The sequence below is a fragment of the Labrus bergylta genome, chromosome 24 (assembly GCF_963930695.1).
Source record: "Labrus bergylta chromosome 24, fLabBer1.1, whole genome shotgun sequence".
NCBI lineage: Eukaryota > Metazoa > Chordata > Actinopteri > Labriformes > Labridae > Labrus > Labrus bergylta.
This window is the reverse complement of record NC_089218.1, coordinates 166,827-188,122: the sequence shown is the minus strand read 5'-3', so window position 1 is coordinate 188,122 and position 21,296 is coordinate 166,827. Positions and strand designations below refer to the sequence as shown.

The 21,296-nt window shown below is 48.0% G+C and overlaps 1 protein-coding gene across 1 annotated transcript; it reads right to left on the bottom strand.

Moving 5' to 3' along the window:
• Window positions 1-1,410: 1,410 nt before the first annotated feature.
• On the bottom strand, window positions 1,411-19,885 carry LOC114921957 (interphotoreceptor matrix proteoglycan 2). The gene is made up of 21 exons (XM_065952115.1): window positions 19,355-19,885; window positions 18,146-18,343; window positions 17,749-17,915; window positions 17,555-17,583; window positions 17,166-17,198; window positions 16,754-16,803; window positions 14,401-16,547; window positions 13,679-13,840; window positions 12,271-12,329; window positions 12,161-12,181; window positions 11,301-11,542; window positions 11,144-11,205; window positions 10,842-11,067; window positions 9,143-10,752; window positions 8,853-9,072; window positions 7,533-7,743; window positions 7,167-7,355; window positions 6,857-7,058; window positions 5,411-5,490; window positions 4,594-4,660; window positions 1,411-4,381 (listed from the first exon to the last, which is right to left on the bottom strand). Exons 1-20 carry the CDS (start codon window positions 19,431-19,433, stop codon window positions 4,627-4,629), a joined length of 6,021 nt encoding a protein of 2,006 aa, XP_065808187.1. The 5' UTR covers window positions 19,434-19,885; the 3' UTR covers window positions 1,411-4,381; window positions 4,594-4,626.
• Window positions 19,886-21,296: the final 1,411 nt, after the last annotated feature.

The following is a 21,296-nucleotide window of genomic DNA, read 5'->3' as shown; positions in this document are numbered from 1 at the left end:
GTGTGTGTGTGTGTGTTTTTCAGTAAGGAAACAAAGATGCTTTTGTCTGCCCTGAGGCCTGAGACACACACAGACGTGAACACACACACACAAGACTCCCTGACCCCCCCTAACTAACCCTGACTTCCCCCCTCCTCCCCCCTCCTCCCCCCTCCCCCCCTCTCGATCTGGAAAGTGTTTGCAGATGTCGCCTGCTCGGGCGTCGTGCCACTGTGTCAGCTCGGATGGTTTCAGGTTTGGACGGCGGAGTGGAGAAGAGGAGGCTGATTTTCCACGCCAGCTTACATGAAGACAAGGTCTGTGAGGCGTGGCGAGGAGAATGATCCTCCTCCTCCCCCCCTCTCCTCCTCCCTCTCCTCCTCCTCCTCCTCTCCTCCTCCTCCCTCTCCTCCTCCCCCCCTCTCCTCCCCCCTCTCCTCCTCCCTCTCCTCCTCCCTCTCCTCTCCTCCTCTTCCCTCTCCCCCTCCTCCTAGTCCTCCTCTCCTCCTCCCTCTCCTCTCCTCCTCCCTCTCCTCCTCCTCCTCCTCCTCTTCCCTCTCCCCCTCCTCCTAGTCCTCCTCCTCCTCCCTCTCCTCTTCCTCCTCCCTCTCCTCCTCCTCTTCCACCGTTCTGAAGGAAATCCCCCAAAAGCCCAGAGAGATTTATGAAGCTGCTCATTTTACAGCTCTGTGAGGCTGCAGGTCCCTGAACACAACCATCGAAATGAAAACTACACCGACCTCGACCAATTAGTGTTCACCTCTGTCTGAGAGCATTCTAAGGCTGACATCACACACACACCTGTATACACACCTGACACAAACAAACACCTGATGGTAGGAGAGTTTTTAGTTCAAAGATGCTGAAACTGAGGAAGCAGAAAGCAATGTGTGTGTGTGTGTGTGTGTGTGTGTGTGTGTGTGTGTGTGGTGTGATGTGAGGAGGAGGAGGTGACAGACTGATAGACTCCTGCACAATGTCTAAGTTGCACAAAACATTTGTAAAGTAGGAGGAGCTTATCCTATCTAGCTCCGCCCACTTTCTTATTGTAGTTTAGCCTTTGCTCGAATCAGACCTTCTGACAACTTTCCTCATTCCTCAAACTCTGTACCTCTCCGTCAGCACACAGAGGGGGAGGGGCTCTGCTGTCCAGGTGAGCCTGACAGATGAACCCCCCCCTACGCACACACACACACACACACACACACACACACACACACACACACACACACACACACACACACACACACACACACACACACACACACACACACACACACACACACACACACACACACACACACACCTTTAGTTACACAGCAGTAAGTCAAACATTCCTCCTTCAGCCGACGATGGAAATCTAAATATTTCCTCTTTTCATCGTCTAAATTCAGCCTGACGACAAATGACATCTGTCCACAAGAAGAGGCCTCTCTCACACACACACACACACACACACACACACACACACACACACACACACACACACACACACACACACACACACACACACACACACACACACACACACACACACACACACACACACACACACACACACACACACACACACACACACACACACACACACACACACACACACAGATTAAAGAGGAATACTACAGGAGCGCTAAGGGGACAAACATCTGTATATTTTATTTCACTACGTTTTCTTGAAATGAACTAAAACAATCGACATAACAAAGATTACATAACAGTGATGAGGCCTGACCTCTGCCTCACACCTGAAATCCTCCCCATGTTCAAAACTTTATTTACACACCAGCCTGCTGTCAACAGGTCGTCATGGTGACGAGTTTAACTGACAGACGGAGAATCCCCCAAAAACAACTCGAGTCACATCCGTCCACGGTCAACTGTTTTCCCTGAAGGCCTCACAAAAGAAGATCAGACCGCTCCTGCAATCCTAAAAATCAACATTTAATCAGGTGTGAAGGCAGACGCTTACCCAGCATGCATCTCTCTGAGGTGAAGAAAGTCACAGAACAATGCAACAAGCTCAGATATAAAGTAGGGACGTGTCTGAACCAATCAGAGGTCACCTTTTCTCTCTGTAAGACAATAACTACAAAATAAAAGACAGTAAATGCACTTTGGTGGTTTTCTCATGGCTCACAAGAAGGACGGTTTATTCTGTGTTTAGATTAGACAGTTAATTCCTTTATTGTTCAATTATCTCTGGTTAGACTGCAGCGCTGGCAAACGTTAAAAAAAGGGGCGTGTAATTCTGACCATCTGTTGCTCGACAACAGGAATCACAGAGTGGACAGAAGGCAGAGAAGAAGAACAAGACTGGGAATGTTTTATAAACGAGTCAAACATGAATCAAACAAAGACTGCTATCTTTACCCGTCCTGTCAGATACTATTACATCATCAAACACAATGGTCAATCACATCCTGTTACAGATACAAGAGCACTTAATCAGCATTAAAAAAATCACATTAAGCTGCTTGAAATCCTATTTATCAAATTTATCTTCATCAAGACAAGTTAACATTCAATCCTGTCTGCACGCCAGATAAGTCCACCCTTACACTATGTTATTACAGGAAACCCTCCTATAATATCTCTTGTTATGCAGATGATACTCAGTTATATTTATCAGTTCATTCAGTCTGTTATATAAACAGGAAACCCTCCTATAATATCTCTTGTTATGCAGATGATACTCAGTTATATTTATCAGTTCATTCAGTCTGTTATATAAACAGGAAACCCTCCTATAATATCTCTTGTTATGCAGATGATACTCAGTTATATTTATCAGTTCATTCAGTCTGTTATATAAACAGGAAACCCTCCTATAATATCTCTTGTTATGCAGATGATACTCAGTTATATTTATCAGTTCATTCAGTCTGTTATATAAACAGGAAACCCTCCTTTAATATCTCTTGCTACGGCAGATGATACTCAGTGATATCCATCACAGATGAAACCAATCAGATCACTGGGAAAGTCAGGATGATAGTGTAAAAAATAATGTTATTTTATTTTAGAAAAATGGGACTGTCACTCACACATCATCAGTTCTTGTTATTGTCTCGTTGGTGAAATTAAACATAAAAAACAAAAAAACACAACAATAAAGGAAGAGAGAGCCCTGGCCAGCACACAAACATATAGAACAGAATAGAATAGAATAGAAATCTATGAATACATCAATCATTTGATTTGACCATTATTGACAGACGGGCATGTTTTAGGGAGAGAGACGTCTGATGATGTTATAACCAGGGGGGAGGGGTCTAAAAAACAGAATAAAAACAGCATCTAAACATAGAACAACAAATATCAGCTGTCTGTCTACTGGAATATTAATCTACAATCAGGATGGTTGAGTTTAAAATATTCAAGTTAAAGAGACGAAGGAATAAAAATAGTGTTTTTTTATTGGCTGTAAATAAAGTTTGATTTTGGGTTCTGATTCATCCGTTACATGGCTTCTTGGTCTGAACCAGGTTAGCATGAGGGTTACAATCTGGAGATCAAAGAGATAAGGTCATACTTGTGGTAAGGACTAACATTAACAACATAATATTTAGTGGAAACAAAACACTTCCCAAGAATCTTCCCAGATGATCTGTCAATCATGAAACAGACAACATGACGCCTCTGTGTTGGGTAGCACCAAACATTCGTACGAATCTACCTCAGATGTCTTGTTAGTGGTCAGAAGAGTGAAAGTATTAATGATGTTGCTTTTCAGGTTTCTGTGGCTAACTGTTAGCATGTTAGCACCCATAGGAGTTCCTCATTTGATGACCACAGCTGATAGGTAGATCGTACGTATTTAACACTGACAGGCTACACATGTGCTAGCATGAGCTAACACTCCAGCTCTGACTGATAAATGTAAACATTAATGTGAAGGAGGCGGAGCCCTGCATGTCTGTCAGCTGCTGATTGATGGATATAATCTCTGAGTTTCTACACGTGTCCCAAAGAAGCTAACAAAGCGATGAAGGCACAGTGAGGAGGAGCGCTGTCCGCTGTGAGTGGCCCCGGAAACAACAACGAGTAGGAAAATGTAGAATGGAAAAATATGAACCAACAACAGAGATCCCTCACAGGATCGTCCAGAGACACATCATCAGCAACAACCCTTCAGCAGAGAGGAGTTTCATACCACAGAGGAGGTCAAAGGTCAGACAGAGGTACTCAGCAGTGAGTAAGTGTTTACAGGTGGAAATCACAGGTAAAGGGAAGAGGTGGAGGCAGTGCAGAGGTCAGAGTTCAGCGTGAAAACAGGCTCAAAGTGTCCAAAGAAAAGAAACTCCCAAACGTCCTACAGTGTCGTCACCTTCACCTCCAGCCGAGTGGATCCGGAGTGTTGAGGCCTCCTCCTCCTCCAGGGGTCAAAGGTGAAGGCAGGATTCTGTAGACACACAGGTGAGGGTCAGAAGCATCATCACAGCACACCTTCAGTCAGACAACACAGCTCCCAGAGCATCATGGGAGAAATGTGGTTGATGATTTTTAAAAGCTTCAGAGTCCATATCAACATCTGCTGAGGCTCATGGGATGTGTAGTGTGCTGAGAGTTTAACATGTGGAATAAATCAACAAAAATGGAACCTGACACTCGTACCTGGAGCTGGGCGACTTGGGGGGGGGGGGCTGTTTATGTGGTCGAGCTTCCTCTCCTCTCCAGGAATCTGCTCCACAAAACACAGAACATCACATTAGTGTGGGGGCTTTTGGCTGGCGGAGAAGTGGTCCGGACTGAGGACGTCCAAACCTCAAAGAGAGGCAGAAACTAAACAAAGGATGATTCCAACATAAACAGACGAGTGGAAAGAGGACGGAGCCTTCCTGTTTGTGTTTCTGCACATTGTTTGTTTGGTGATCTGATGCTGCGCGGGCAGCCTCTCCAAACCTCGGAGCTATTTTTAACACTTCCCTTCAGTTTGTTTAAGACAGACTCTGGTCTGGTCTGACGGTCAGATCCACACGAGCCCTTCTGTTACACATCCACTTATCGATAACTTTCTAAGAGTCCACATCGTCTTCCTGGAAACAGACGAGTCGGCTTTAAAATAAAAACAGGCCGTCTGTCGGTCTCGGGTCTGAGGAGGTTTTTCTTTAACAGGTGGAGGTGTCGTCTGAGACCTGGCTCACCTCTCGGCTTTAGACCCCCCCACAGACAGTCGATAATCCCCACACAGCTCAGAGAGAGAGAGGGACAATCTGATTGGTTAGCGAGCAGGAAGTAAAGGCTCCTTGCTGTCTATGGAAGCCTGTCAGTGCCAGGATGAATGAAATCAGAGTGTTTCATGATTTCATGTTTGACACTTTGTATTTGTTTCATAATGTCAGCTAACTTTATTACTGAAGCATTTTAAATACTAATGAATCTAAAAGTCTTTCCTGATCCTCCTCCTTCTGACCAGCTTTCAAACACTCACACTTGAGTCTGTCGCACAAAGTGGGCAAAGTGCTGATCTCTGGAGCACAGCTCAATGATCCTCAGACGCTCCTGGATCTCCTGCAGAGAAAACAAAAACATGTTTATGTCACTCCGGCTGCAAGGTCGCGAGAATAAAGAGGAGGAGGAGCTAAAAATGCTGCAAACCTCCGGCTAAGCCAACAACAAATGTCACAACACTTGACCCATAGAGTCAAGGGGAATTTACTAAGGGTCAGACAAACAACAACAAGGAGAGACAGGAAACACTGAACGTACATGAAAACATGTCAACAAACTAAACACAGCTTCCTCCTTCCACGTGTCTGACAATGTTCACTTTCAAATATGGCTGACTTCATTTGAATATACAAACTATCAAAAGGTTTCTGCTTGAAGGACGGATACCATCAGGACCAGAGACGGTACAGATATGGAACATTACTCCTGTATGCTGACGACTCTCTGCTCTATGTCATCAATCACTTCTTCTTCTCTCTAATGAATGTGTGTCAGACAGATATGAACATTACTGCTGTATGCAGACGACTCTCTGCTCTATGTCAACAATCACTTCTTCTTCTTCTCGCTAATGAATGTGTGTCAGACAGATATGGAACATTACTCCTGTATGCTGACAACTCTCTGCTGTATGTCAACAATCACTTCTTCTTCTGCTTCTTCTCTCTAATGAATGTGTGTCAGACAGATATAAACATTACTCCTGTATGCTGACGACTCTGTGCTCTATGTCAACAATGACTTCTTCTTCTGCTTCTTCTCTCTAATGAATGTGTGTCAGACAGATATAAACATTACTCCTGTATGCTGACGACTCTGTGCTCTATGTCAACAATGACTTCTTCTTCTGCTTCTTCTCTCTAATGAATGTGTGTCAGACAGATATAGACATTACTCCTGTATGCTGACGACTCTGTGCTCTATGTCAACAATCACTTATTCTTCTTCTTCTCTCTAATTAATGTGTGTCAGACAGATATGAACATTACTCCTGTCTGCTGACGACTCTCTGCTCTGTCAACAATCACTTCTTCTTCTTCTTCTCTCTAATAAATGTGTGTCAGACAGATATGAACATTACTCCTGTCTGCTGACGACTCTCTGCTCTGTCAACAATCACTTCTTCTTCTTCTCTTTAATGAATGTTTATCAGACAGATATGAAACATTACTCCTGTCTGCTGACGACTCTCTGCTCTATGTCAACAATCACTTCTTCTTCTTCTCTCTAATAAATGTGTGTCAGACAGATATGAACATTACTCCTGTCTGCTGACGACTCTCTGCTCTGTCAACAATCACTTCTTCTTCTTCTCTTTAATGAATGTTTATCAGACAGATATGAAACATTACTCCTGTATGCAGACGACTCTCTGCTCTATGTCAACAATCACTTCTTCTTCTTCTCTCTAATGAATGTGTGTTACCTCTTTACTGAGCGTGGTGTTCTGGTAGATTTGTTGAATCTCCTCACTGCTCAGGTCTTTCATGACGTCGGTGCTAACCGAGCTGCTGAACTGCAGCGCCTCGTCGTCATAGCGACGGTAGTACTGAGCGGAGACTTGGTCGCTCTCAAACATGGGGTTAAACTTGGTGGCTCGCTCCAGCGTGGGCACACTGTCACCCCGTCTGAAACAGACACACACTCATGTTGAACACATCATCATCAGACCAGCTCAGGTCTTCATTCTTTAAAACACAAAGTGAATAAATTAATCAGGTGAGTGTGATGCTGACCTCAGCGGATCCTCGCTGTCCTCGCCATCGTACTGCTCTCGCAGCGTCCGGGCCAGGAAGAAGATGATTCCTCCAGCCACCAGCAGGAACCCGACCACCGAGACAATGGCGATGCCGACCACCAGTGGCTCAGAAACGTACTCCTCACAGTGTTCACCACGGTACCACCAGTTCTCCCCAACACGACACCTGAAACAGAAGACACGGGTTGGAGTCCCGGAGTCAGCGCCAACAGGAAGTCAAGCAGTAAGCTCTCAGTCCTGAAGGTGTCTTTGAGCAACTACAGGGTTCTTCTTCCTCCCCAACACACAGTGATCATGAGAAACACTCCTCTATGTACCTTTAAGAACAGAAGGCTCCTCCTACCTGCAGATGGCGCCCTTGCCTGTGATGATGTCACACTTGCCGTCATTGAGGCAGAAGTCGCTCTGCACCTCGCAGACGCTCTGACACGGCAGGCCGTCCACACTTAGGTACCCGGGGTCACAGACACATTCAGCCTCCCCTGACCACTGATTGACCATACACCTGGAAAACTCGTTACACGCCTGGAACTTACACGGGTCGGCCCGATCACCTGAGGTCGGCATGGAAACAGAAGAAGAAGAAGAAGAGGAGACTCAGTTAGGGCGGGGCTAGCTGTGACTGACAAGTGCAACCATGGCAACCTAACAAAGTATTGTTCCATGTTTTGTGTTAAGAAGCTCTAGCTCCGCCCTCTTGTCCATATATGGTCATATCCCTGCTCTGAATGAATCAGCTTTACCAGCTGTTCCTCCTCCTGATCAGCAGGTCAGCTCAGGTGCTCCATCAGGTGATCAGGACGCGAAAAAAAAAGAGAGGGAGAGTCAGCTGATTGTCAGGAGCTCCTCTGATTGGCTCAGAGAGACTAGAGAACTCTGCTCTCATTGGCTCCTGTTCAAATAGATAAAGATATAAAAAGAGTGAAACCGCCTCCAATCAGACGCCATGTTGGCTCAACTCTCTGAGAGTCAGTGAGTGCTGCTGCTCACGTTCCTACCAGACAGATAATCCAGGTATTAGTTCACACACACACACACACACACACACACACACACACACACACACACACACACACACACACACACACACACACACACACACACACACACACACACACACACACACACACACACACACACACACACACACACACACACACACACACACACACACACACACACACACACACACACAGTCAAATAATCTCTGTTTGCAGATAAAAATATGAACAGGATTAAGCTGTGAGCCTTCACAGGAAGCTTCATCGTCTTCACTTCCTGTTTGGAGTTCGGTTTCACATGAAGTGTTTTTTTAAAGGTCTTCACTGAGACACAGGATGGAGGGTTAGGGTCCTCTCTCCTCCCCAGGGTGAGAGAGAGTGGGGCAAGTGACACGTGGGAGAGTACCTGAACCTGAACCTGGACCGCCCACCTGGAGGACCACAGACTCTGCACATGAGGCGCACACACTAACCACTAAGCCACCAGCTGAGTAAACTGAAAACTTTCCATGCAATGTGCTGTCACGTCTTCAACATGTGTCACACAGATGAGCGCTCGCTGCTGACACGTGTCACATAAACAGCGTCCCCTTAAGACTCTGACTTCCTGTTTCACTGCTCTTTGGCTTCTCTTCCTCTCCTGATGAGTTTAAACGTCCTACCTGACTCCACGTCCAGAGAATACTTGTCGATGGCGAGGTTCATGGTCTGGTAGGCAGTGTTAGCGAAGTCCTCCAGGATGAGGTAGACCACGTTGGTGACCCCGCTGGGGACCGGTTTACCGAACCTCATCCTGCTGTTCACCACGATGCTGCCGTTCCTGAAGTTCAGGATCTCCAGGTTCTGGAAGTTGTTGAGGTTGGACTGAAGGTAGGGGACGAGCTGAGGACAGAGAGGTCGTGTTAAAACACTTTGAATCTTTTTCTTTTTGTTCACTCAGATCGTTTCTCACCAGCTGGAGGAAGCGTTGCTCCAGAGCTTTGTACTCAGACGAGCTCTTGTTGAAAAGGTCCATGGAGAACGCCATGTTGGTCACACGGAGCCTGAAGAACACCATCAGGTCTCTGCCGGCCGGCGGGGTCGGTACTGCTATGGCGTAGCCTTCAGATCCCTGAGTCCCACTGGAGAACCCGCTGCTGTCGCTCTCCGTCGCCCCCCCGACGCCGTACGGGAACACGTCGAAGCTGACATCGATGGCGGGCATGTCGGGATAATCAAAGTCCATCGGGTGGATTCTGGTGTGGTTGACTCTCTGACTGGAAGACGTTTGGAGAATCTCGTTATCTGACTCAGTTTCAGGAGAATCCGTCACCATGGTAACCAGATCATGGTCCCTCACACCTGGTGACTCAGGAGAATCTTCAGAGTCGTTTGCGATCAGCAGAGGGAGGTCTGTGATTAGACGACTGACTGGGACTCTGTCGTTGTCCTCGTGGTTTGGGGGATCTTGGTGAACCAGGTCCTCGTCCTCTGGAGCCGCATCAGACACTCGAGTGAAAGGTGAGTCCTTTTCAGGCGAGTGTTCGATGCCGTGGTCTAAACCGACAGAGGACACGAGGGGCGGAGCAGCAGTCGTCATGGTGACCACAATGACCTCATCCTCCATCAAGTCCTGGATGAGCGTTGGACCTGGAGTCGTCTCAGGATCAGAGACTCCGATGTGCTGCTCATCCAAAACCTCCACCTCGTTGTGGTCCTCAGACTCTGGTCTGTCTGGTGTTTGTTCAGGGACAAGGTCTGGACTAGAGTCAGAAGGAGGATCTGTTTCCTCTTCAGGAACATCTTTCTCCTCTGTAGACTCTCCTGCTAACAGAAGCTCTGCTGGTGCCCCCTCAGTGGGATCTGCATAAACAGGAGTCTCAGGAGTCCAAAATTCAGGTTCAGGATCCTCAGTGACCCCGGGTGTCTCTGGTCCTAAAAGAGAGTAGTCGTCATAGATACCAGACGCCTCCACAGGCTGCACTGATGCCATAGTTCCTTCAGGTGAGAACACCGGGGCTTCAGTGGTTGTAGAGTATCGAGGGGCAGTGCTGATGTGGGGTGTAATCAGAACCTGGTCCAGGTCCGGTTTGGCAAAGCCCTGGTCTGGCACAGACTCCTTTAAAACAGGAAGTGATGTCTGCAGAGGTGGAGTCACGAAATCCTCCTCCTCATTGGTTAGAGGCTCTGACCCAGCAGCCTCCAGGTCCTCAGTCTCCTCCAGGTCCTCGGTCTCCTCCAGGTCCTCGGTCTCCTCCAAGTCCTCGGTCTCCTCCAGGTCCTCGGTCTCCTCCAGGTCCTCGGTCTCCTCCAGGTCCTCAGTCTCCTCCAGGTCCTCGGTCTCCTCCAGGTTGCCATCGCCATCATCCTCAGAGAGTTCAGAGGCCTCTGCAGCACGCCACGACCACACATCATATCCTGGGCCATCTCCAGAGAAACCAGAGCCCGATCCCTGGTCCACGTCAGAGTCTGGTTTAACCAGCAGAGGGGGGGTGGCAGGACTCAGCATGTGGTCCCCGTGGGGGTGTTGGTCCTCTGCAGCGTTGTTGAGGAGGAAGCCTTCATCTTCAACGTTCACAGGATCTGAAAACCAATCAGAAGACAGAGATGAATGCCTGAGAGAGCAGAAGAAGAAGAAGATCCATGACATCATCAGCCAATCACAGACTCACGCTCTGGAGCCGCCGCCTCCGGGTCCACGCTCTGCTCGCCGGCAGTGGGAGGAGCCGCGCTCTCGTCAAACATGAAGACATCATTCTCGCTGACCTCCACGCTTGGAACGCCTTTCCACGGGTCCAAGGGATCAAACAGGAAGTCCTCTTTCTTCAGGAAGACCGGGCTGCTGTCGGGCTCGTGACTCGGAGCGTCAGGAGGGCGCTCTGCAGCAAGGACGTTATCCTGAACGACCAATCACATGTTAGAGACAGTGACGCACGGCGTGAAGGTGAATGAATGAACATGAGATCAAACTCACCATGTTGTTGTGGGCGTGGTCAGTCCGGCTGGTCGGTTTCACATCAGGTAACAAGTTCTCCACTGCAGAGAGAGTCGCCATCACTTACTGCTCTATGACATCATCACTTACTGCTCTATGACATCATCACTTACTGCTCTATGACATCATCACGTACCGTTCTCCTCCTGCGTCCCTAGGCTGCTGTTGCTCATGAAGTTGTCTTTGTGCAGTGCCTCAGTGATGTAGTTCCTGAAGTCGGTGATGGTGTAGACCACGGTGGGCTGCTCGGGGGCCGTGGGATAGTTCTTCTCCACCAGGGTATTCTGCAGAGAGATGAAGTCTAACGTGTCGTTGACGACGCCACCACCGCTGTCCACCTCCAGAGTCAGAGCATAGTGAACCAGGACCACCAGACCCCTGAAAAGAGGAGTCAGATCAAAACAGCAGCGCACTTTAAAAGGAGGGTAAGGATGCTTTCATCAGAACAGAGAGCATGCTGGATGTGACATCACTTCCTCCCTTACTTCCTGCTTCACCTCAGATCAACTGTTTCCCTCAAACTCTTTAGCAGCTGCTCGGCTCGCTGCACAGTTCAGCTGAGTTAAAGCTCAGGAAGCCAGGTTATCAGTGAGGGGGGAGAAGAGGGGTGAGGGGTTCCTGGAGAGAGAGGCGAGGGGGGGGAGGGGGGAGAGGTGGGGTGAGGACATTGAGCCTGTTGTAAGCCTCTGACAGTAATCCTGCGGCGGCTGCAGGTGGCCGCAGAGCAGCGAGGGGCTGATCCCACTTAAGAGCTGAAGACGATTGTTAAAGACATTAGAGGGAAACTGGAGCAGCCGGGGGCAGGTGAAAGGGGCTTTAAGGGGGGGGGGGGGGGGGGCAGTCTGGTGGAGGTGAGGAAATCCTTCATTTACACTTTACAAGGTACACCTGTGTGTGTGTGTGTGGGTTCTGATATACACACACACACACAGGTAGAGCTAAAGTGACAAACAACAGATGGCAGAGGCAGCAGCAGACAAACAGTTTCACACTCACCTCTCCAGGTCCTTCTGTGGCCTGACAACACAAATCAAAAGAATAATCAGACTTCCCATTGGACAGTTGAGTCACATCAGGAGATCCTCACACAGAAACTCTTGGTCTACCTGAACTCCAGGATTTGGACCTTCTTGAAGCCTGGCAGCCTCTCGAAAGCGTCTTCAACCTGGAGGGGAAAAAGGTTGGATTAGGACTCCTGAGTCTGTTGATGTGTTGTCTTCTGCTTTCAGAGACTCGTCTAAGCCCCATCAACAACATGGGGTCGAGTGGTCCATGTTCAAAGACTTGGTCCAAGATGCTGAAGACTCTGGACATTGTTGGGCTGTCTTGGCTGTCACGCCTCTTTAATGTTGCGTCAGACCGGGCGGTAGTTTCCATTTTTAAAAAGGGGAGGCCGGAGAATCAGGGTACCAGCCTAAGCCTCCTGGGGAAAGTCTACTTTAGGGCGCTGGAGAGGAGGCTACAGGACCAACAGTTCTGATTGTGTGTCCTGGCCGTGGGACAGCAGACCCGCTCTTTACCCTCACAGAACCTCTGTGCAGCTCATCTCTTATGTTGTTCTTATAATAAATAATAAATGTCTCTGTTTATGGACTGTGCAGCTCATCTCTTGTATTTGGAATTAAATAAACTTTTATCTCTGCTGCAGCTCCTCTTTGTTTTTGTGCTATAGCCAAACTCCTGCTGTTTCTATTAGCCTTGTTATCCACTTCATATTCCCTCGTTAAAGCCCCTGACCCCGACTCTTTGACCATAAACTGACTCCCCGCGTCACTAACGGTGGAGCTGAGCCTGAAAAGCTCCCGACGGTTCGGCAACACCGGAGAGCTCGGGTTTCCTGGCATGGTTTGTTTTTCCAGCAGTTCAGTGAGTCACAGCTCTGAGTGTTCAGATCTGATGTGATCCAGGGATGTCAAACTGAGACTTCCAGCGTGAAGAGAGTTAGCGGCTGAAAAACAGGAGAGGCCTTTAAAGCAGAGCCAAGATCCTGAACGATCATGGGAAGAAAGCCCAGCAGAGGCCAGCTGTGACGTCAGAGAGACAAGGAGCCGCTCTGTGAATCATCTGATCCTCCAAAACAACAACATGAACAACATGATCCTCTGGTTACTACATCCTGTGAGTCTCTACTGGACTTTCTTTCGTAGTTAGAGTGAATCAGCTCCGTCAGCCCCCCTGCAGCAAGATCGAGCGCTTTGTAAAAACATTCAAATGGTTAAGATTCAAACTTTTTTTTGGTATTATTTGAGGCATTTTACCTCAGTCTGAATGGTATCCTGTTAGCTTTGTGCATCTTTAAACTTAGCATATGCTAAAGTGTTAGCTCTGTGCATCTCTAAACTTAGCATAGGCTAAAATTTTAGCTCTGTGCATCTTTAAACTTAGCATATGCTAACATGCTAAAGGGAGGTAAAATCGTGATGGTGAGGAATAAATCATCCCAGACTCAGTAAAATGGTGAAAAGCTTTACAATGGGGGTGCAGATGGTCTCAAATGGTCTCAGACTGTCTCACCCTGCGTGTGAAGTGTCTGGCGAGCTGCTGGTACTGGAAGCTGCCTGGGTCTCTCAGGGCGTCGTGGTATGTTTCTCCTCTCAGCTTGATACTCAGGTCCACCACGTGGTCCTTCAGAAGTCGAGGGGGCCACAGCATGGTGTTGTCGATCTCGTTTCCAATCTGAAGGGACAAACAGGTCTACGTTAGGTTCTGGAAGGTCTATGTTAGGTTCTGATAGGTCTACTTTAGGTTCTGACAGGTCTACTTTAGGTTCTGGTAGGTCTACTTTAGGTCCTGATAGGTCTACATTAGGCTCTGATAGGTCTACATTAGGTTCTGATAGGTCTACATTAGGCTCTGATAGGTCTACATTAGGTCCTGATAGGTCTACTTTAGGTTCTGATAGGTCTACTTTAGGTTCTGATAGGTCTACATTAGGTTCTGACAGGTCTACATTAGGTTCTGGTAAGTCTACTTTAGGTTCTGATAGGTCTACTTTAGGTTCTGGTAGGGCTACATCAGGTTCTGGTAGGTCTACTTTAGGTTCTGGTAGGTCTACATTAGGTTCTGGTAGGTCTACTTTAGGTTCTGGTAAGTCTACCTTAGGTCCTGATAGGTCTTTATTAGGCTCTGATAGATCTACATTAGGTTCTGGTAGGTCTACTTTAGGTTCTGGTTAGTCTACTTTAGGTTCTGGTAGGTCTACATTAGGACTGGTTTCTATGACTGGTTTTGCTTACAGAGCTGGCTGTCTCTTGCTCCAGTCTAAAGCCGTTGTTTCCCAGTAAGTCTTGGTCCACCTCGTCGGTCAGCTCAGGGATGTTGCTGGCATCGTCCTCCACGATGTTCCTGGTGGTCAGCTCCTCAGAGACCCCGGGGGTGGGCTCTTCTGGTAGGGCATCCGAAGTGACTTCATGAAGAGATGCGTCGTCTGTAGGAGCCTCGGTCAGGATCTCGTTATCGTCATCAGAAGGGATGCTCTCTGAGACAACATGGACACTTTGCACTCCACCTTCATCAGGTGTGACCTCCTGGACAAGTTCAGCTCCTCCCACATCGGTCTCTGGATCAACACGAGTCCTGTCTTCACTTGGAGCCTGGGAGAACCATTCAGCTTCCTGTGTTGGCTCCTCCTCGCTGCTCTCTGGTGGTAGTACTTCCTCTGAGGGTTCTGGATGTTCCAGCTTTACCTGTGGTTCAGGTGTTTCCTCCTCCTCAGTCTCAGGAAGTAATCCCTCTGAGTCCTCGGGAACCACTATGACGACTGGGGTGAGGTCTTCATCATACTCTGGATGAGTCTCTGGGATGAAAACTTTGGCTGCATCTGGTTTGAAAATTTCTACTTCCTGGGACTTCTCCTCAGATGGTACGGCAGGATCTGCTTTCTCCTCATTGGTCAAAACTTCCGGTTCATCTGTGTTTTCTGTCTCTGTTGGAGGTTCTCTCACATGTTCTGTTTCAGGTTCTGGTTCTTTCGGCTCCACAGTCTCTACAGTCTCTCCTTCAGACTCTGGTTCTGTAACCACCTCCTCTGCAGGTTCAGTAACATCCATTCCCTCTTCTTCTTCAGGTTCTCCTGGTGTCTCAGCTGGTTCTACTCCTTCATTGGGGTCTCCTGGAGTCTCAGCTGGTTCTAGTCCTTCAGTGGATTCTCCTGTTGTCTCAGCATGTTCTACTCGTTCAGTGGGGTCTCCTGGAGTCTCAGCTGGTTCTACTCCTTCAGTGGGTTCTCCTGTTGTCTCAGCTGGTTCTAGTCCTTCAGTGGGTTCTCCTGGTGTCTCAGCTGGTTCTCCTCCTTCAGTGGGTTCTCCTGGTGTCTCAGCTGGTTCTACTCCTTCAGTGGGTTCTCCTGGAGTTTCAGCTGGTTCTACTCCTTCAGTGGGGTCTCCTGGAGTCTCAGCTGGTTCTACTCCTTCAGTGGGTTCTCCTGTTGTCTCAGCAGGTTCTACTCCTTCAGTGGGTTCTCCTGGAGTCTCAGCTGGTTCTACTCCTTCAGTGGGTTCTCCTGTTGTCTCAGCTGGTTCTACTCCTTCAGTGGGTTCTCCTGGAGTCTCAGCAGGTTCTACTCCTTCAGTGGGTTCTCCTGGTGTCTCAGCTGGTTCTCCTACCTCTGCTGGTTCTCCTGGTGTCTCAGCTGGTTCTCCTACCTCTGCTGGTTCTCCTGGTGTCTCAGCTGGTTCTACTCCTTCAGTGGGTTCTCCTGGAGCCTGCGTGTTGTCAGCTGGTGTTAGCGGTCCTTCATACGTGATTACTGTTTCTTGAAGAGGTTCTTCTTGTTCTTCCATGTCCTCCTCTGCCGTCTCATCAATGACATTCTCATCCAGCTGGTCCACATCAGTCACTGTCGTCTCTTCAGCAGCTTCAGAAACATCTGATTGGTCTTCCTGTTTCCCAGAGGTCTGACCATCTTCAGCTCGCTCCTCGGTCCACAGCTTGGTCACGCCTTCAGCTGGAGCTTCAGCAGCAGGTTTGGGAGACACCGGCTGACCTGACACTGCAGCTGTGACCGACTCAGAATCAGGGAATCTGGTGGGTTTAAGAAGAACCACCACAGCAGCTTGAGTGACAACTTCTTTCACAGCGACCTCTGATGGAGGCTCCTCCCCTTCAGGAGTTGCTTCCTTGATCCCATCAGGACTCAGAACACCCACATCTTCAGGGACAATCCCTTTGTACACTGAAACCTTGTTGTCTGATGTTTCTGGAACTCTTATGTCTCCGTCCTCTTCCTCCCTGACCCCGACAGAGCCGACGGCGGCCGCAGGAACAGCGGTCAGATCCACAGGTTCATCAGGAGACAATGTTATTGGTCCTTCAGATGGAGAGAAGGGCGGAGTCCAAGCTGTCAGGCCAAAGCCTGGAGGAAGGTCCAAGATCTCTTCTTCCCCTTAAAAGAAAGACAAAGACAAATTCACTTCAAGAGACAGGAAGTAGCTCGAAGGAGGCGTGTGATGCAGCGTGAAGGGTCACGCAGGTTGCCATGTGGTGGACACTGAAGCTTCAGTGTTTAGCCAGCTCTGCATGGGTCTGTAAACCTTTCTGCCTTCTAACCTCTCCAGTATTGATCCTAGTTTGAGCGCCAGGTGTGTTTACCTGCTTCACTTAGAGCTCCTCCTCTCGTGTCTTCAGTTTGTGTTTCAGAGCTGCAGGACAGAAAACACAGTTTCCACATCATGACATCATACAGGTGTGCACATGTGATGATCAGAAACACCTGCTCAGGTGTACAAAGCTTCTTTTAAAGGGGAACATCAGTAAATAGACATCTGATGTTCCCCTTTACAATGCAGCTGCAGACAAACCACAGCACCGTGAGAAGCAAGCAAACCAACAAACAAACAAACAAACAAGCAAACCAACAAACAAACAACAAACAAACAAGCCAGTGGTAAACACAAACACTGACGGTACACCTCCTCTTCTAACTGGTGAAATGAAATCTAAATGTCTTTGTGTGTGGATGTGTTTGTGCTCTGACTCCAGGTCAGCTGCTCAGGTGAGTTACCTGCATGGAGGCGGGCCTGAGGTGATGGGCACACTGCAGCAGGTGATAGAACACAGCACAGGGGGCGTGGTTACACATTGAACACAGTAGAGTTAATACTGAACGAGGTTGTTCAGGTATGAACAGGTAGAGTGATCATGTGATTATGTGACCGTGTGATAATGTGACCGTGTGATCATGAGACAATGTGATAATGGGATCATGTGACCCTATGATAATGTGATCATGTGACCGTGTGATAATGTGACCGTATGATCATTTGATCAGGTGATAATGTGATCATGTGACCCTATGATAATGTGATCATGTGACCGTGTGATAATGTGACCGTGTGATCATGAGACAATGTGATAATGGGATCATGTGACTGTAACAGAGTTTCCACTGACCTGCTCATCTCGGCCACCTTCCCCACTCTCTGAAACACACAAACGCAAAAACATGAGCACATCACACACACGCTCGCACGCACGCACGCACCCACACACGCACACACACACGCACACACACACACACACACACACACACACACACACACACACACACACACACACACACAGAAAGGTCACACAGGTGTACTCACACTCCTGATGAGGTCAGCGTGCTCCTCTGATTGGCTGAAGAAGCTCCCGATGTCCATGACGCTTATTGATCCGTCCATACAGCGACTCACCCAATCCTGATACTCATCACGCTCGGGGAGGCGGTCCCAAAAGATCTTATAGGCCTCCCACACGGTCTCCTGACACACTGAAACACACACACACAGGTAACTGACACACTTAAACACACACACAGGAGAGACAGGACTCCGTCAGAACAAGGCGCCTCGTGCTGGCCCTTTAAGAAGGTGGTGTTAGTGCAGCTCTGACCTCCTGACAGCACGCTGACTGTAAGCTGGTTAGTCCATTTGGATCAAACACCTCCAGTGTTACTGAGACAACCAGGAAGCAGAGAGGAAGTGAAAGAAGCACACGTACCTCTCAGGTGGAAATAGTTGAGGTGGTTGGCGACCGCCTGGTCCACGGTCTCCTGAGTGCACATCTTGACTCCGCTGGGAAACAGAACGTCTCGTTTCCTACGAGATAACGCCGTGTGGCGTCGGTAAAGAAGCTGATCGGAGTCTGACAAAAGTTTAGACCGCTCCTCCAAATCCACCGTCCAATCACCAGAGGCGTCTGGAGAAAACCAAAGATCAGAGACAATCACAAACGCACAACAATAACAATCACATACGCACAACAATCACAATCACATACGCACAACAATCACATATGCACAACAATCACAATCACACACGCACAACAATCACAATCACATACGCACAACAATCACATACGCACAATAATCACAATCACATACGCACAACAATCACAATCACATACGCACAACAATCACAATCACATACGCACAATAATCACAATCACATACGCACAACAATCGCAATCACATACGCACAACAAGCACAGACGCGCAACAATCACATACGCACAATAATCACAATCACATACGCACAACAATCACAGACGCACAACAATCACATACGCACAACAATCGCAATCACATACGCACAACAAGCACAGACGCGCAACAATCACATACGCACAATAATCACAATCACATACGCACAACAATCACAGATGCACAACAATCACATACGCACAGCAATCAGACGCACAACAATCACAGAATGCTGCAGTACTTTTACTGTGACACTTGAATGCATCACAGCGAAAATGCTGCAGTACTTTTACTGTGACACTTGAATGCATCACAGAGAGAATGCTGCAGTACTTTTACTGTGACACTTGAATGCATCACAGAGAGAATGCTGCAGTACTTTTACTGTGACACTTGAATGCATCACAGAGAGAATGCTGCAGTACTTTTACTGTGACACTTGAATGCATCACAGAGAGAATGCTGCAGTACTTTTACTGTGACACTTGAATGCATCACAGAGAGAATGCTGCAGTACTTTTACTGTGACACTTGAATGCATCACAGAGAGAATGCTGCAGTACTTTTACTTTGGTAATTGAACTACAGGAAGTTGTTTAATTTGACTTTCCTGCATTAATCTTTTTGACTCAGATCTTTGCAGCTGAATGACTCGTGGCTCTGAGTTCAACACGATAATGATTTGATTAATTGATTAATGAGTCATAATGACAGCGTCACACTCGTACCTGAGTCTGTGTAGATGTACGGTGACAGCAGCAGGGCCCCGAACGCCCACAGCACCATCCTCCCTCTCTCTCCAAACATTTCCTTGAAGATCTGTTGGTCCAGCAGCCGGACTCACTCAGTTTGACGTTCCTCGTCTTCAGCTCATCTGGCACGCCGTCTCACAGCCGTCCATCCAGCGCTCCACCTGCCATCACTTTTCAAATGGGTTAAGGGTTAGGGTTAGATTCCTGTTCCAGGAGGGTGGACAATGGTCTTGACGAGGGGGCGCCGTGCTGCTCCTCGCTCCCTCTCAGGTGAGCAGATGGGACTTTGGAGCTGTGGAGATTTTTTCTCTTTGCTTTAATCCTATTTGTTAAGCTGCTGGAGGATGCCTGTCGAGCCGCGGCACAGGCTGCAGCGGGTCGCTGTCACAGAGGGAATCGAACACTCTGAAATAAAACACACTCAAAGAAACCTGAGAGAAACTTCACGGATGAACTTTTGATTAAATATCAATCGAGACCCGGTTTGAGTCCCACCTGTTTCTACCTGTGCTCTACTGCAGATACACAAGGGTTAATATCCCATGATTCACCAGGGCAAGTGACGCTACTGGAGTCTGATCCAAAAACCTGTCAGACTGATCAGCGACCTGCAGCTTTGATTTCACATCCAATCAAACATGGAGGTGACCAAAGTCAGTGTTCAGAGATAAGAACCAATCAGAAATATCGTTTCACTTCCTGTTATTCACAACGAGTGCAAACTGCCTGAAATGTGCAAATATGTTGGAGACATTAGGAGAAAAGGGAGGAGCCAGAAATCAACCAGCCAATCAGTGGAGGTGATCCTGAGTGCATCATTTGATTGATGAGTATCAGAGTCAGAGTCGCTCATGATGGTCCAGGTGGTCCACACTGAGACTGGATTACCTGAGACACTCTGAGAGGTCACATGATGCTTTAAGAGGTCAAAGGTCACAGTGAAGCTGCCTTAAACTGGACTCCAGTGTTCCTTCACTCACACGTTTAATAAACACGGGACACTTCAAACACATCCAGGTGTGAATACAAACATGAGCACATCTATAAAGACAAATATCTCTAATCATCTGTTTCTAATCAAGAAACTCAAGTTCTCTTTGAAGAGACTCGTCCAGACCGACCCCCCCACCCCCAATAGCCGACATCTTTTATTGGATAAGCAGATTTAACAGGAACAAGGAGAGGAAGCAAGGAGAGAAAAAGATGTGCCTTGTCTGAACCTTCATGTTTCACAGTTTGAGGTCTGACGTCCTGCAGAGAATCCGGATCACTGCTTCAGATTATTCTGACAATCCGGATGGAGGACTCACAGAGTCCTAAATCAGTCTAATCCAAGCCTCCGATACGTCAGATTATCCCTCTGTGAGAGCACTCAGAGTACAACAAGATCAGGACCAGAACAGGACCAGTACAGGACCAGTACAGGACCAGAACAGAGTCAGTACAGGACCAGAACAGGACCAGAACAGAGTCAGTACAGGACCAGTACAGGACCAGAACAGGGTTAGTACAGGACCAGTACAGGACCAGAACAGAGTCAGTACAGGACCAGAACAGGACCAGTACAGGACCAGTACAGGACCAGAACAGAGTCAGTACAGGACCAGAACAGAGTCAGTACAGGACCAGAACAGGACCAGTACAGGACCAGTACAGGACCAGAACAGAGTCAGTACAGGACCAGAACAGGACCAGAACAGAGTCAGTACAGGACCAGAACAGGACCAGAACAGGGTTAGTACAGGACCAGAACAGAGTCAGTACAGGACCAGAACAGGACCAGTACAGGACCAGTACAGGACCAGAACAGAGTCAGTACAGGACCAGAACAGAGTCAGTACAGGACCAGAACAGGACCAGTACAGGACCAGAACAGAGTCAGTACAGGACCAGAACAGGACCAGAACAGGGTTAGTAC